Consider the following 15576-nt stretch of genomic DNA (forward strand, 5'->3'; position numbering starts at 1 on the left):
GGCATATTGTAACTGGGCTTTTTGTGGCATTGACAAAGTAAAAGCTTCTTTCTGGCAACTCGACCATGCAGCCCATTTTTGCTCTAGTATCGTTGTATTGTGCTCCTTGAAACAAACACATCATTTTTTTCCAGAGCAGCCTGTATTTCTCCTGAGGTCACCTGTGGCGTTTTCTTTGTATCCTGAACACTTCTTCTGGCACTTGTGGCAGCCATTTTTCTTGGTCTACCTGACCTTGGCTTGGTATCAAGGGATCCCTGAACTTTACTGACTGATATATTCAAGGCTTTGGAGATTTTTTTTATCTTTTTCCATCTCTATAAAGTTCCATTACCTTTTTACGCAGATTTTTTGACAGTTTTTTCTGCTCCCCATCCCTCAGTATCTAGCCTGCTCAGTGCATCCATGTAAACTCATGAACATTTTATACACACTCTAATTGCAATGTAAAAAACAACATATGTGGGGAAATTAACCTTTAATTCTCATTTTAACCCGTGTGTGTCACCTAGTATGTCTGTACCAAGGCCAAACATTCCAGGGTATGTAAACTTTTGATCAGGGCCATTTGGGTGATTTCTGTTATTATAATTAAACAGGAGTCAAACAACTATGTGGTAATAAATGGCTTCATATGATCACTATCTTTTAAATAAGCATTTTTTTTTATATGATCAGTGATTTGTTCAATATCAATTCCAAAATTTCACGATTTCTACCAGGTTATGCAAACTTATGAGCTCAACTGTAAATGTTGCTTATTAATTTTGCTGTATTTTCTTATTGTCCATAACGAATATATAATCATAGCTTTCATAGGCTACTTATAGTACCCAAGCAAGAAAATAAAATAGAAACAATTTCAAAGTTTTTTGTTTTTGTTTTTTTGTTTTTTTTTTTAATATATAGTTTATAATTAGATGATATTTGAGAAAATGTTTGTGGATTCGAAATCCTTTTAATTTTTTGTATTGCAGCAGAAGGAGACCAGCAACAATCTCTGATTCTGACTGTTTATTATTATTTATGTCACCTTCTAGGATATGCAGAAATCAGGCACCAGCTGTAGTTCCCGCTGTTCGAGTTCCCGACAAGATTCTGAAAGCACCAGACCAGAGTCAGAAACTGAAGATGTTTTGTGGGAAGATTTGCTGCACTGTGCAGAATGTCGTTCCTCCTGTAGCAGTGAGACAGATGCCGACACTAATCATGGCAACTTATGCATGAAGAGGGAGTATAGGGATGATCCTTTTCATCAGGTACTCATTGTTTTTCTGCTTTTTTCGATTATGGGTGCTGTTTAATTATGCATTTTCAGTTTTGTATTTAGTATAAGATCCCAATTGCTGTATAAGGTAGCTGTCAAAAAAATTAATGATTTTGTAAATCTTTTATAAGTGAAATATTCATCTGGATTTTACAAGATATGCGCATTTTTTTAGTTTTTAGAGAAGTTAAAGCCTCCAGGTTATGCATGCCTGTCTGCTTCATATAAGAGGTCCTTCCTTCTAGTAATTAAAGTAGTTCTAAAGGCTAAAGGTTTTTACTTTCATACATCCTATGCATTAAGGTAAAAAACCTTCAGTGTGCAGCTTCCCCTTCCACCTCCCTATTATTTACCTGAGTCCAATCTTGATCCAGCGATGTGCACAAAAGCTTCAGCTCTCCTAGGTCTCTCCCTCATTGGCTCAGACACAGCAGCTGGATCCATTGTCTTCCGCTGCTGTCAGTCACAGCCATAGGGGAGGGGGGGAGCCACGCTGTTCGTCATGTTTGCCATTCTCATCAAAACTGAAAGCCGAAATCCCAAATTTTGGTTTTTCCCTGGAACCCTAAGAAATGGGAATTCTTCCAACTGGGTCAGTAGATCTGGTGACACTTTCCTCCCACTTCCTATTTTGATTATTAGACAGGAAATGAAGGGATATCTCCTCAATTGCACACAAATGGCATAAAAACCTTGACAAGGGTTACAACCCTCCCATACTCTAACCAAAAATAAAGATTTGCCTTTAGTTCTACTTTATAATTCAGTTTAGAAATTTATTGTCCCATGGTGGCGGGGTATTTCGATTAAAGCCCTGATATTCTGAAATAGTTCTTTTTTTTTTTTTTTTTTTTTTTTTACTGCTGAAATTTAGAAATCGGGTTCTTACCATTGCTTGAGGTCTAGTGTTGTCTTCCCACAGCTGGTTCTTCTTACCAGTGTGGGTCCTCAGCGCCTCCTTTTTGGATACAGGAGCCGGCGGTAGCATCCTGAGGTATCATAGCTGGCTTCCCACTGTACATGTGTGAGCTCAGGCAGGGGAGGATTACAGAAGTGGGTTAGGGTACCAATAAAGATTGGTACTTGCCCCAACAAAAAAAAAAACTGTAACAGACTTGGGGGAGGGAGCAAGCCAGCAAGATGTTAATGATTCAAAAGTCAGTAAGTGGTAAAGTCAGTGTGGTCTGTAGCTGGTTTTGAATGGTATCCTTGTCACTATAGTTTAGAAGTTTAATCAGAAGGTCAAGGTGTCATGGCATTCAGACTCCCCAGTGTTACATTTTTGCTCTCCTGTATGTGATCAGAGCTGAGTGCACAGGGTGGATAAATGGTTCTAATTTTGCAGCAGCATCTTCGCCCCATTACCCCCTGGTGCCATCTTGAGCTGCACAGTCTGCTTCAAGGAGACCTTTTTCATGTTTTTATTGTCATTCATCCCAGCATATCTCCAGCAAGGTGCTCTACTCTCTAAAGTCTCTTCTTTCCTGATATGGTATTCATCCTTCTTTTGTATGTGCAAGATTCATGAATATTGTGACCTATGGGCAGAAGCCGGTATGAGGAAAACAAATGGCAGACCTCTTGAAAGATGGGGGATGAAAAGGACTACACAGTAATACACAGAAAACTTCATAAAAATGGTTTACTGGGTGGTTACTTTGGCCAGTTTTATTCTTGTGGAGGGTGCTGTGATTTACAATATTAGCGGTGTTAAGAATTAAATTCTACTTTAAGTGTATTAAGGGCAAAAGGTGTGGAGCTCTGGATCTCTTAAAGGAGAAGTTCACCTTTAGGAACATGTTACATGTTCCACCCATTTTTAGGATGGAACATGTAACATGTTCCCAATGCTGCAACCCCCCGCCCCTCCGACAGAAGTATGGGGAGAAGTTCCCCATGCTAGCTGTTTCTTTTTGAAAACAGCTGCCGTGCGAGGCTCTGCCTACAGGGTCGTGTCATTCATGCACAGTGTTCTGTGAATGAATGAACTACAAGTCCCAACAGCCTTAGCAGCTGTCAGCTTGTAGTTCTCAGTGAATCTTCCTGTCAGTATATCTGCTTGCTCGTACATCCCGTACAGGCAAGCAAATATACTGGCAGACCTTCTGGAGACCTGCATGGCACCAATCCTTTACAGGCTCCTGTAACCAAAAATAATAAATGCACATATTTTTTTACCTGCAAAAAAATGTGCATTTTATTATTTTTGGTCAAAAGTTGAACTTCTCCTTTAAAGCTGTAGGTGTTCTCAGTTAGGTCTTTAGTATAGAGGGAACGATTCTCCTTAGGCAGCTCCCACAGGTATGGAAGATAATGACTGGCCATTTGGTCGAGTAGAAACTGAGTGTGAAAGGAGAACAGGGCCAAAAAACAGATCATATATAGTACAAATTCAATTTTATTTAGACTCTTATCATAAAAATCCTGTGATATGAGTCTGCATTAATTTGAATTACTTCCATCAAGGCACGGTAGTCTGCAGCAGCCAGCTACTACAATAATTGTTTTAAGTGTTGCCATATCACAGGCAGTGAAAAAGTTCTAGAGCCACCAATAGATCTCAGGGAATACAATGAATGTGCAACTATTATGTGCAAGACACCAATATGAAACACATGCAAGTATGTAAATGTCTGATTGGTGTTACACTCTGCCTCATTTATTTATTGTGGGAACTAGTGCCAAAAACCTGTGAAGGAAGGAGACCAGTACTGCATTTAATAGCAGCACTTGTATTACCAGTTTATTTAGGTAACTGGTCATCCCTATTTGGGGAGTCTGTTACATGGGGTTACACCTGTGGTGGTGGAACAGAATTGTCTTTTTTTTTTTTTTTTTTCCTCCTGCATTTGCTGTATGTTGAGTCGCACTGCTGAGGATGTGTTTGAACACTTATATTTACTGTTGTACTCCTGGGAGTAAATCATTTTGAGATTAGACTGCACTGTGGAAAAATTTGCATAGTATACAGATTGTATTTGCACATGATTTACAGTATATTTACACATTTCCTACTGAAGTCTTACGCAGTTATTGTATTCTTATTTTGTTCATATATTGCACTAAGCACTTTTTTATATTGTTTTGCATTTTTACCACTAGAACTCACCTCAGTTTGGATTGTTAATTGGCCGCTTTTGAGGTTTTATCATTAAGTTAATCCCACAGATATACAAAACCTTGTCATTATGGATTATCACTGCAGCAACTTTAATAGAATTTGGTCTGTCACTGGGATAGCATTGTATTGAAGTTCCTTGGTTAGATTAATAAGAAATTCCTTGTGCTGTGATAAAATGTACTTCCTAATAATGTTTTACTGATTCACAGAGTCATCTACCTTGGCTGCACAGTTCTAATCCTGGGCTTGAGAAAGTCAGTGCCATTGTGTGGGAAGGAAATGACTGCAAGAAAGCAGATATGTCTGTTTTGGAGATCAGTGGAATGATAATGAACAGAGTGAGTATTCTTATCCTATGAACTTTTAGCATATCTCCATCCATAACCATTCCAGGAAACATGTTCTGAATTCTTTTTTGTTTCTTTTTACAAACCACTTCATAAATTGGTGACTGAAACGCTTTACAACTGTTTGCTTTGAACAGCACAGTTCCTCATTCATTTTTAAGAATTGTTCTTATTGTTTTGCTTGCTCCATGTAACAAGCAGTTATGCAGTGTATTAGAATAGCTAAAGTTTCAATTCTTTACATTTCAGGTGAACAACTATACCCCAGGAATTGGATATCAGATTTTTGGGAACTTTATCTCTCTAATTCTGGGTCTGACTCCATTTGCATTTAGACTGTCTGAATCAAGGGACTTGGAGCAGCTGGCAACACTCTCTGCTTCTGAACTGTACAGCATTGCATTTGGCTCCAGCAGTGACATCATGGTCATATCCATGGTGGTGATTAGTTTTATTGTACGGGTTTCCCTGGTCTGGATTTTCTTTTTCTTATTATGCGTTGCAGAGCGGACATACAAGCAGGTGAGTATAACAAATCTTTAAATGCGTATGAATGTGTAAACTTTATGCTCCTTTTGAGGAGACTTGGCTCTGGATGCTCTGTTATGCTAAAATGAAAGGCTTTCTCTCATCCACCTATGCTAACAACATAAAAGGGGTCCCTACCTTCAGTACAAACTAGTGCTGCACAGATACCAGTATTGGTGCCGATACTAAGCATTTGCATGAGTACTTGTGCAAATGCTTCGATACTAAAACCAATACCTTCAAGCAGGCCCAGACTCTGGCCATAGGCACACCAGGCAAATGTCCAGGCTGCACAGTGGGAGGTAAGCAGCGATCGTGGTCCGAATGGGGCCCAACACAGACCGCGGTCGCTGCTCACTCCCTGCCATGTGACCATACCTGTGTCTCCTTTCCCTGCTCTCCCTCCTCGCCAGCGATGTCATCCTATCAGCAGAACAGGAGGTGGGAGATTCTGGAGATCTGCACAGAGAGCAGGAGTCTTAATAAGCAGGTAATCGTCCGCTTGTTAAAGCGGAGTTGCAGTGAAACTGTAAAAAAAATAAAAGCCAGCAGCTACAAAAACTGTAGCGGCTGACTTTTAACAGCCACTCGCCTGTCCCTCGATCCCGCAGTGTTCTCCTCGCAGAATGTTTCAGCTGCCGTCCTGTGTTCCTGGCGCCGGCATCTTTATCGTGGATACCCAGCTATAACAGCTTGTGGCTTCACAGCTGGGTGCCCACTGCACATGCGGTAGTAGCACTGCACATCCTGAAAGATGTCGTAGTCTTCTGGAGCCTGTCGCGTGTCCCAGAAGACTACAGGGAGGGATGGAAAACGATTGCGCTGGAAGTGGGAATAGTTACCTTTCAATTTTGGGTCCCCCCCGCTCCCCACAGGCGTCAGTCCTTAACAGGGAGCAGCCATTAAAGTGAAACGTCCCCTTTTGGGTGGAGCTCCGCTTTTAAAATGATCCTTATCTGCAGCTCCTCCCACCCCCTTCCCTGCAGGGCTGTGTTTACCCTCAGGGTAGTAGAGGATGATCATTTGTCTGGTGGATGGAGGAGTGGGGTAGTGCAGTGGATGGAGGTATGGATTGAGGGTAGCAGCTTTCGGTCAGTGTGATGTACGGTGGATCCTTGTGATCGTTGCTCTTCCCGCTCGGCTCTCTGTGACTGATGTGGAGAAGCAGATTGAAAGTGAATGGGGAAGGGGTGCTGGCTGTGTCCCTGAGTCCCTCCCATGCATCCCAGTCCCCAGGTCCCTCCCTCTCAGTGCTGGCTCGCCCCCCAGCTAATTGGATGTCATTCAGGAAGAGACCAGGCTCCCCTGCTTCCTAAATTGTGAGTACCAGCTTCCTCCTCCTTGCCCATCTCCCCCAGCTCTTATCAGTACAGAGGTCCCTGATTTGAGGTCTCTCCGACTGTTCCAGGTTGTCCAGGGTCATGTAATGTCCAGGAAATCTTTCAACAGGGACCTGGAAGTCATATAACGTCACTTCCGAGTCAAGACGAGAAGATGAGGGGAGCAGATTTGTCCACTCTCCTCCCTCCCCTCTAGCCGACAGTAGTGAGCCAGTCCCAGGCCCACAGATGGGCAAGCGAAGCCCGGGAGATTTCAGGGGGGGTAGATGCTGGCACTGTGTGGAAGCAATTGGTGGTAGCACTGCCGCCTGAATGCTTCCACCTGACGGGTGAGCCATGCTGCTTGCCCTCAACAGGGCTAAAGTACCTACTCGGCGCCTGGAACTACATGTCCTATTCATATTCGTATATTCCGTTTCATGACAGCGGACGCCTTTACACATAATTTATAAAATGAGTTTGGAAATTTCAGAGAAAGGCTTAAATAATGCATTACAATTTACCTAAACCCATTCAATTTTAGTCAGCTAAAATCTGTCTGGAGATTTTAGTCGACCAAAATTAAACAATTCAGATGACTAAAACTAAAATGGTATTTTAGCCAAAAGACTGACTAAAACTAAACCGAAATGTGATGTCAAAATTAACACTGCTTATGCATTTGCCATCTTTGTTCTGTGACAGATATTTTTTTAATATCTCTTCAGAGATTACTGTTTGCAAAATTATTTGGCCATTTGACTTCTGCGCGGAGAGCACGCAAGTCTGAAGTACCACATTTCCGCCTGAAGAAAGTTCAGAATATTAAGATGTGGCTTTCTCTTCGATCATACTTGAAGGTAGGTGAAGGTTTTTCCCAACTTATATCACACTTCAAAACACTAAAATTACTTTCGTAAGCCAGAACCAGTTTGTTACATTTCTATTTCTAAACATCATGTTTTAGAAGTATGTACAGTCTAGTGGAAGCCTACCTGAGCTATGTAACTGTACAGCTCACATGCTGTAGTGTGACAGAGAAATCCTTTTTCTTTTTCGTCTATTGAGGGACACAGAAAATCATATGCTGTCAAATTTTGCTGCTTTAAGCTTTGGAGTGGCAGCGCCAGTCTGGGAGTGACCTTTGGGAATTGGGTTCTGGTAACAAGTTGGCCACAAAGCACTTCCTGGGTCTAGAACTGCTGGCATTACCTCACTTTCCCTGTTGCTAAAGATTCACTTTTGAGCACTGGGAGCTACTTTATTTACATTGCTGCCTTCTAAATTTCCCCTTACCCATGTGGGTCCTATCCTACTGTCCGTTTTACAGTGACAATAATTTCTTGCCTTCATGCCATTAGCGACCACCAGCTACCTTGGTTTGTGAGCACATGAGGCCTCATAACTCTGAATTTAGTTGTGTTACCGCCATGTGGCTGCAGTATGTCTGTACCTAGACACAGACAGAACAGTCCTGCTGCAATTTGTAAACCCAGCTGACACTCTCCAAATGGTTCCCAAGATGTTTAATCTGTTCCCTCTGAGGGCACTGATGTATGGAACCCTGCTACCCTATGGTTATAGGGTGTACGTCCTAGGAGGACTGCTTAGCTCCATCAGGAGAGTGCCTAGTCATCAGGGGTCTCTACTGTACCCACATAAGACTTTGTGAGTAAACTCGCCCAATTCCTCACAAGTAGTGATTACAGAGGTATGCATTTTTTGATTCTTCCTCTGCAGGGTCAATAACTTATCTCCCTGCAGCTTTAGAGTAGTGTGCTGAGACTCAGAAACTACATCCATGGAGCACTTGACTCGTCAAGGAGATTCCTACACCTGTTTCTTTGAAGTTAAGAATTAGCAGGATTTTTTTTTTCCCAACAGGATCCCTCTTAGGGTTTGTTCCAGAGGGGCTTCTACCATGCTAGTGCGAGTGTGTCGAACTTCATCTTCCGCTCCATCAAGGTTTCAGTCCATTTGATCAGTTTATGGCTTTTAACTTTCATCTCACATCTGGTTGGGGTGTTGCAGATGTGCCTTACCCCTTAATGGCATGCTGGCTTTGTGGTACGGAATTTGGGGTTCTGTAATGGAATCAGGAGTCCATTCCTCGCCCCTTGTAGGTTGTTTCTAGTCAGAAGGGTTCATCTCTGATAAGTCTTGATTGTTAAAGTGGTTGGCTGTCCTGACAACTTTTTAGACATGGGGGTAAGAAACAAGGAACTACTGTATGGAGTCAGTTCTATAGAGGCTTGGGGCCTTCCTACTTAAACAAGTTTTGTTTTCCTTTTTAATATTTTTTTTAAATTCCTTGGCTGCTGTCTGTTCCTACTAGGGGCTTGATCAAATTCATTGTTAACCAAGTACGGTTATGGTTTGTCTCTTTTCTAACAGGAATTTGTTGTATGTTCACCCCATTTTGGTGGGTTCTGGTTTATCAGCTTCTCACTTGGTCCATGGTTTGGTGCTCCTTTCCATGTTGTTTTTCCTTTTCTGATTGGTGATCATTTCTCCTTGGTCTAGAGCAGTGGTTCTCAACCTTTCTAATGCCGCGACCCCTTAATACAGTTCCTCATGTTGTGGTGACCCCCAACCATAAAATTATTTTCATTGCTACTTCATAACTGTAATTTTGCAGTGGGAGGAGTAGTGCCATGTCATTGGTGTCAGTGGAAGGAGTAGTGCCCCATCACTGATGTCAGTGGGATGAATAGTGCCCCATTGTTGGTATCAGTGGGAGGAATAGTGCCCCATCGTTGGTATCAGTGGGAGGAATAGTGCCCCATTACTGATGTCAGTGGGATGAATAGTGCCCCATCACTGGTGTCAGTGGGAGGAATAGTGCCCCATCACTGATGTCAGTGGGAGGAATAGTGCCCCATCGTTGGTATCAGTGGGAGGAATAGTGCCCCATCACTGATGTCAGTGGGATGAATAGTGCCCCATCACTGGTGTCAGTGGGATGAATAGTGCCCCATCACTGGTGTCAGTGGGAGGAATAGTGCCCCATCGTTGGTGTCAGTGGGAGGAATAGTGCCCCATCGTTGGTGTCAGTGGGAGGAATAGTGCCCCATCGTTGGTGTCAGTGGGAGGAATAGTGCCCCATCGTTGGTATCCGTGGGAGGAATAGTGCCCCATCGTTGGTATCAGTGGGAGGAATAGTGCCCCATCGTTGGTGTCAGTGGGAGGAATAGTGCCCCATCATTGGTGTCAGTGGGAGGAGTAGTGCCCCATCATTGGTGTCAGTGGGAGGAGTAGTGCCCCATCATTGGTGTCAGTGGGGGGAGTAGTGCCCCATCATTGGTGTCAGTGGGGGGAGTAGTGCCCCATCACTGGTGTCAGTGGGGGGAGTAGTGCCCCATCACTGGTGTCAGTGGGAGGAGTAGTGCCCCATCACTGGTGTCAGTGGGAGGAATAGTGCCACATCATTGGTGTCAGTGGGAGGAATAGTGCCCCATCATTGGTGTCAGTGGGAGGAGTAGTGCCCCATCATTGGTGTCAGTGGGAGGAGTAGTGCCCCATCATTGGTGTCAGTGGGAGGAGTAGTGCCCCATCATTGGTGTCAGTGGGGGGAGTAGTGCCCCATCATTGGTGTCAGTGGGGGGAGTAGTGCCCCATCATTGGTGTCAGTGGGGGGAGTAGTGCTCCATCACTGGTGTCAGTGGGGGGAGTAGTGCCCCATCACTGGTGTCAGTGGGAGGAGTAGTGCCCCATCACTGGTGTCAGTGGGAGGAATAGTGCCACATCACTGGTGTCAGTGGGAGGAATAGTGCCCCATCATTGGTGTCAGTGGGAGGAATAGTGCCCGATCATTGATGTCAGTGTGGTGGAGGGGAGAATAGTGCCCCATCATTGGGGTCAGGGGGGGGGGAAATAGTGCCCCATCGTTGGTGTCAGTGGGGGGAGGAATAGTGCCCCATCGTTGGTGTCAGTGGGGGGAGGAATAGTGCCCCATCGTTGGTGTCAGTGGAGGGAGGAATAGTGCCCCATCGTGGGTGTCAGTGGGGGGAGGAATAGTGCCCCATCGTTGGTGTCAGTGGGGGGAGGAATAGTGCCCCATCGTTGGTGTCAGTGGGGGGAGGAATAGTGCCCCATCGTTGGTGTCAGTGGGAGGAATAGTGCCCCATCGTTGGTATCAGTGGGAGGAATAGTGCCCCATCGTTGGTGTCAGTGGGAGGAATAGTGCCCCATCGTTGGTGTCAGTGGGAGGAATAGTGCCCCATCGTTGGAGTCAGTGGGAGGAATAGTGCCCCATCGTTGGTGTCAGTGGGAGGAATAGTGCCCCATCGTTGGTGTCAGTGGGAGGAGTAGTGCCCCATCATTGGTGTCAGTGGGGGGAGTAGTGCCCCATCATTGGTGTCAGTGGGGGGAGTAGTGCTCCATCACTGGTGTCAGTGGGGGGAGTAGTGCCCCATCACTGGTGTCAGTGGGAGGAGTAGTGCCCCATCACTGGTGTCAGTGGGAGGAGTAGTGCCCCATCACTGGTGTCAGTGGGAGGAATAGTGCCACATCACTGGTGTCAGTGGGAGGAATAGTGCCCCATCATTGGTGTCAGTGGGAGGAGTAGTGCCCCATCATTGGTGTCAGTGGGAGGAGTAGTGCCCCATCATTGGTGTCAGTGGAAGGAGTAGTGCCCCATCACTGGTGTCAGTGGGGGGAGTAGTGCCCCATCACTGGTGTCAGTGGGGGGAGTAGTGCCCCATCACTGGTGTCAGTGGGAGGAGTAGTGCTCCATCACTGGTGTCAGTGGGAGGAATAGTGCCACATCATTGGTGTCAGTGGGAGGAATAGTGCCCCATCACTGGTGTCAGTGGGAGGAGTAGTGCCCCATCACTGGTGTCAGTGGGAGGAGTAGTGCCCCATCACTGGTGTCAGTGGGAGGAATAGTGCCACATCACTGGTGTCAGTGGGAGGAATAGTGCCCCATCACTGGTGTCAGTGGGAGGAGTAGTGCCCCATCATTGGTGTCAGTGGGAGGAGTAGTGCCCCATCATTGGTGTCAGTGGAAGGAGTAGTGCCCCATCATTGGTGTCAGTGGGGGGAGTAGTGCCCCATCATTGGTGTCAGTGGGGGGAGTAGTGCCCCATCATTGGTGTCAGTGGGGGGAGTAGTGCTCCATCACTGGTGTCAGTGGGGGGAGTAGTGCCCCATCACTGGTGTCAGTGGGAGGAGTAGTGCTCCATCACTGGTGTCAGTGGGAGGAATAGTGCCACATCATTGGTGTCAGTGGGAGGAATAGTGCCCCATCATTGGTGTCAGTGGGGGGGAGTAGTGCCCCATCATTGGTGTCAGTGGGAGGAACAGTGCCCCATCACTGGTGTCAGTGGGGGGAGTAGTGCCCCATCACTGGTGTCAGTGGGAGTAGTGCCCCATCACTGGTGTCAGTGGGAGGAATGGTGCCCCATCATTGGTGTCAGTGGGAGGAATGGTGCCCCATCATTGGGGTCAGGGGGGGGGGAATAGTGCCCCATCGTTGGTGTCAGTGGGGGGAGGAATAGTGCCCCATCGTTGGTGTCAGTGGGGGGAGGAATAGTGCCCCATCGTTGGTGTCAGTGGGGGGAGGAATAGTGCCCCATCGTTGGTGTCAGTTGGGGGAGGAATAGTGCCCCATCGTTGGTGTCAGTGGGGGGAGGAATAGTGCCCCATCGTTGGTGTCAGTGGGGGGAGGAATAGTGCCCCATCGTTGGTGTCAGTGGGGGGAGGAATAGTGCCCCATCGTTGGTGTCAGTGGGGGGAGGAATAGTGCCCCATCGTTGGTGTCAGTGGGGGGAGGAATAGTGCCCCATCGTTGGTGTCAGTGGGGGGAGGAATAGTGCCCCATCGTTGGTGTCAGTGGGGGGAGGAATAGTGCCCCATCGTTGGTGTCAGTGGGGGGAGGAATAGTGCCCCATCGTTGGTGTCAGTGGGGGGAGGAATAGTGCCCCATCGTTGGTGTCAGTGGGGGGAGGAATAGTGCCCCATCGTTGGTGTCAGTGGGGGGAGGAATAGTGCCCCATCGTTGGTGTCAGTGGGGGGAGGAATAGTGCCCCATCGTTGGTGTCAGTGGGGGGAGGAATAGTGCCCCATCGTTGGTGTCAGTGGGGGGAGGAATAGTGCCCCATCGTTGGTGTCAGTGGGGGGAGGAATAGTGCCCCATCGTTGGTGTCAGTGGGGGGAGGAATAGTGCCCCATCGTTGGTGTCAGTGGGGGGAGGAATAGTGCCCCATCGTTGGTGTCAGTGGGGGGAGGAATAGTGCCCCATCGTTGGTGTCAGTGGGGGGAGGAATAGTGCCCCATCGTTGGTGTCAGTGGGGGGAGGAATAGTGCCCCATCGTTGGTGTCAGTGGGGGGAGGAATAGTGCCCCATCGTTGGTGTCAGTGGGGGGAGGAATAGTGCCCCATCGTTGGTGTCAGTGGGGGGAGGAATAGTGCCCCATCGTTGGTGTCAGTGGGGGGAGGAATAGTGCCCCATCGTTGGTGTCAGTGGGGGGAGGAATAGTGCCCCATCGTTGGTGTCAGTGGGGGGAGGAATAGTGCCCCATCGTTGGTGTCAGTGGGGGGAGGAATAGTGCCCCATCGTTGGTGTCAGTGGGGGGAGGAATAGTGCCCCATCGTTGGTGTCAGTGGGGGGAGGAATAGTGCCCCATCGTTGGTGTCAGTGGGGGGAGGAATAGTGCCCCATCGTTGGTGTCAGTGGGGGGAGGAATAGTGCCCCATCGTTGGTGTCAGTGGGGGGAGGAATAGTGCCCCATCGTTGGTGTCAGTGGGGGGAGGAATAGTGCCCCATCGTTGGTGTCAGTGGGGGGAGGAATAGTGCCCCATCGTTGGTGTCAGTGGGGGGAGGAATAGTGCCCCATCGTTGGTGTCAGTGGGGGAAGGAATAGTGCCCCATCGTTGGTGTCAGTGGGGGGAGGAATAGTGCCCCATCGTTGGTGTCAGTGGGGGGAGGAATAGTGCCCCATCGTTGGTGTCAGTGGGGGGAGGAATAGTGCCCCATCGTTGGTATCAGTGGGGGGAGGAATAGTGCCCCATCGTTGGTATTAGTGACACAAATGATGGGGCACTATTCCTCCCACTGACACCAATGATACTTACTTTGCTGACCCCTGCTCCAGCCTGGGCTCGCTCACTTACCTGTCAGCTGTCTTCCTTCTCTGGCCGCTCTCCTCTTCACTCGCTCCGGCAGCTCCCTCGGTCTTCTTTGATGTACACGCGCTGCCGCTCGGCTCCTCCTCTCCAAGCTCCACCTCCTCGCCGGTGATTGGCCGCCTGTGTGCCTCTCCTGAGCTACAGTTCCGGTGGCCAATCAGCGGCGAGGAGGCGGAGCTGCTGAGCGATCCCGGAGGTGTGGCCAGGTGACAGCAGCGTATCATCCCGCCCACACATCGCCGGAGACTGCAGCGGTGTCTCGGTTCCTAAGACCATCGGAAATATGTGTTTTCCGATGGTCTTAGGCGACCCCTGGGAAATGGTCGTTCGACCCCCAGGTTGAGAACCGCTGGTCTAGAGCATTGGGTTGATTCTCCATGTCCTACATCTGGTTGTACTGGCAGGTTCCTGCATTCATCAGGGGGTTCGACCTCATCTGCTGTCAGACTCCGGGCATTGGTCCTTTTAGGTGGCTCTTGGGATGCAGGCTCTTGGTTGTTGCTATTTGCTAACCTCTCATTTGGACTGTATTTGGATGTCCCAATACTATAACTTTCTCTGTTCTTAACTGGACGTGAAAAACTGGATTTTTGTACTTGCTGTAAAAACCTTTTGTTGGAGTCAATTGAGGGACATAGGACCCACTTTTCTGTGTGGTCCTGACCATGCTCTTTGGGACTGCTTGCTTCAGATTGAGGCATGCTGGGTAGAAGATGGTTTATCTGGCTTGCCTACAGATTTTTTTTCCCAGTGTCAAGTCTTTCTCTAGGCAGCAGTGTAACCCAACAGTATGTGACTTCCTATGGACTTCATGAAAAGGATTTTATGGAGTTTTTAATTTTTGCCAAATAAACGAAAAAAAGACTAAAAATTGGGGGAAACATTTTTTTTTTTCATTTGTTATAAAATTTTGCAAATAAAGAATTGTTCAATTGTTAAATTTAGGCAAGAATATATTCTGATATATTTCCTTGGTAAAAATAACCCAAATCCTTGGATATTTTTTAGTCCATAGGAAAGTTATGGAGTCCCCAAACTATGGTGTGTGTGTATATCTATATCTATCTATCTACCTATATATAAATTGTACACAATGGGTGGCATGAAGGGAACCCATCCGTTGTTTGTAATTGTCTTTTGACTTGCTGTGATTGGTCATAGCAGTCACATGGTACTGGCAGCAAGCTGGTACACTGATCAGTCATAGACTGTGTCCCATCCCATGGTGGGTGCCCCTGTACCGAACCCCAGGAGTCAAATAGAAAGTGATGTAAGCTCTAGCTGGCCTCAGCGGTCACTCTGGCCACACCCTCTGATGCATTTCGCCCCTCCCATCGGGTGGCTTGGTCACAGAGGCTTACATCGCTTTCTATTTGACTCCTGAGGATCAGTAGAGCGGATCCCACCCCTCCTCACATTCAGTATGTCTCTGGTATCACTTGGGACGCTGCTTACCTCTTTCTCTGCTGGTGGGGTGATTACACTTCTGTCCAGCTTTGAGTGGCGCCACAAGCTTGCTACAAGGTCTGTAAAAAAATGTGTATCACGCGTTTACAGTCCAGTTAAAGTGTATGGAATCAAAGACGCTGCATGTACTTTTCATGTACTTTTTTGAGCGTAGGGTGATTGAGCATACAAGTGTGAACGGGGACATTTTTAGAAAGAATGGGATTCTGTATAGTTAGGCATAGTCAGGTGCAGGGAAAGAAGCAGAAAAACACTCAAGTGTGGGGCCTTAGATTGCTAAGAAAAGGTAACGGGACAGCTGAATAGGACCCAGTATATCTCAAAATTTCTGACACGATAGCAGTTTTTTTTCTGTTCTTATTAAATAGAAACAGAATGCATTCAATGGGTATTTAACAG

The 15576-nt window shown here is 47.0% G+C and overlaps 1 protein-coding gene across 2 annotated transcripts in view; it reads left to right on the top strand.

Moving 5' to 3' along the window:
- PHTF2 (putative homeodomain transcription factor 2) overlaps positions 1-15576 on the top strand; it is a 182476-nt gene that overhangs the window by 143295 nt on the left and 23605 nt on the right. For both annotated transcript variants that reach the window (XM_089685751.1, XM_089685757.1), the window contains 4 exons: positions 1041-1259; positions 4598-4726; positions 4985-5257; positions 7311-7442. In XM_089685751.1, the coding sequence (XP_089541877.1) occupies positions 1041-1259; positions 4598-4726; positions 4985-5257; positions 7311-7442 (753 nt within the window). The remainder of the gene's footprint in view (positions 1-1040; positions 1260-4597; positions 4727-4984; positions 5258-7310; positions 7443-15576) is intronic.

Source organism: Staurois parvus, unplaced genomic scaffold (genome assembly GCF_062004578.1).
Source record: "Staurois parvus isolate SC_StPar_1 unplaced genomic scaffold, SC_StPar_1.0 ptg000019l, whole genome shotgun sequence".
Classification (NCBI taxonomy): domain Eukaryota; kingdom Metazoa; phylum Chordata; class Amphibia; order Anura; family Ranidae; genus Staurois; species Staurois parvus.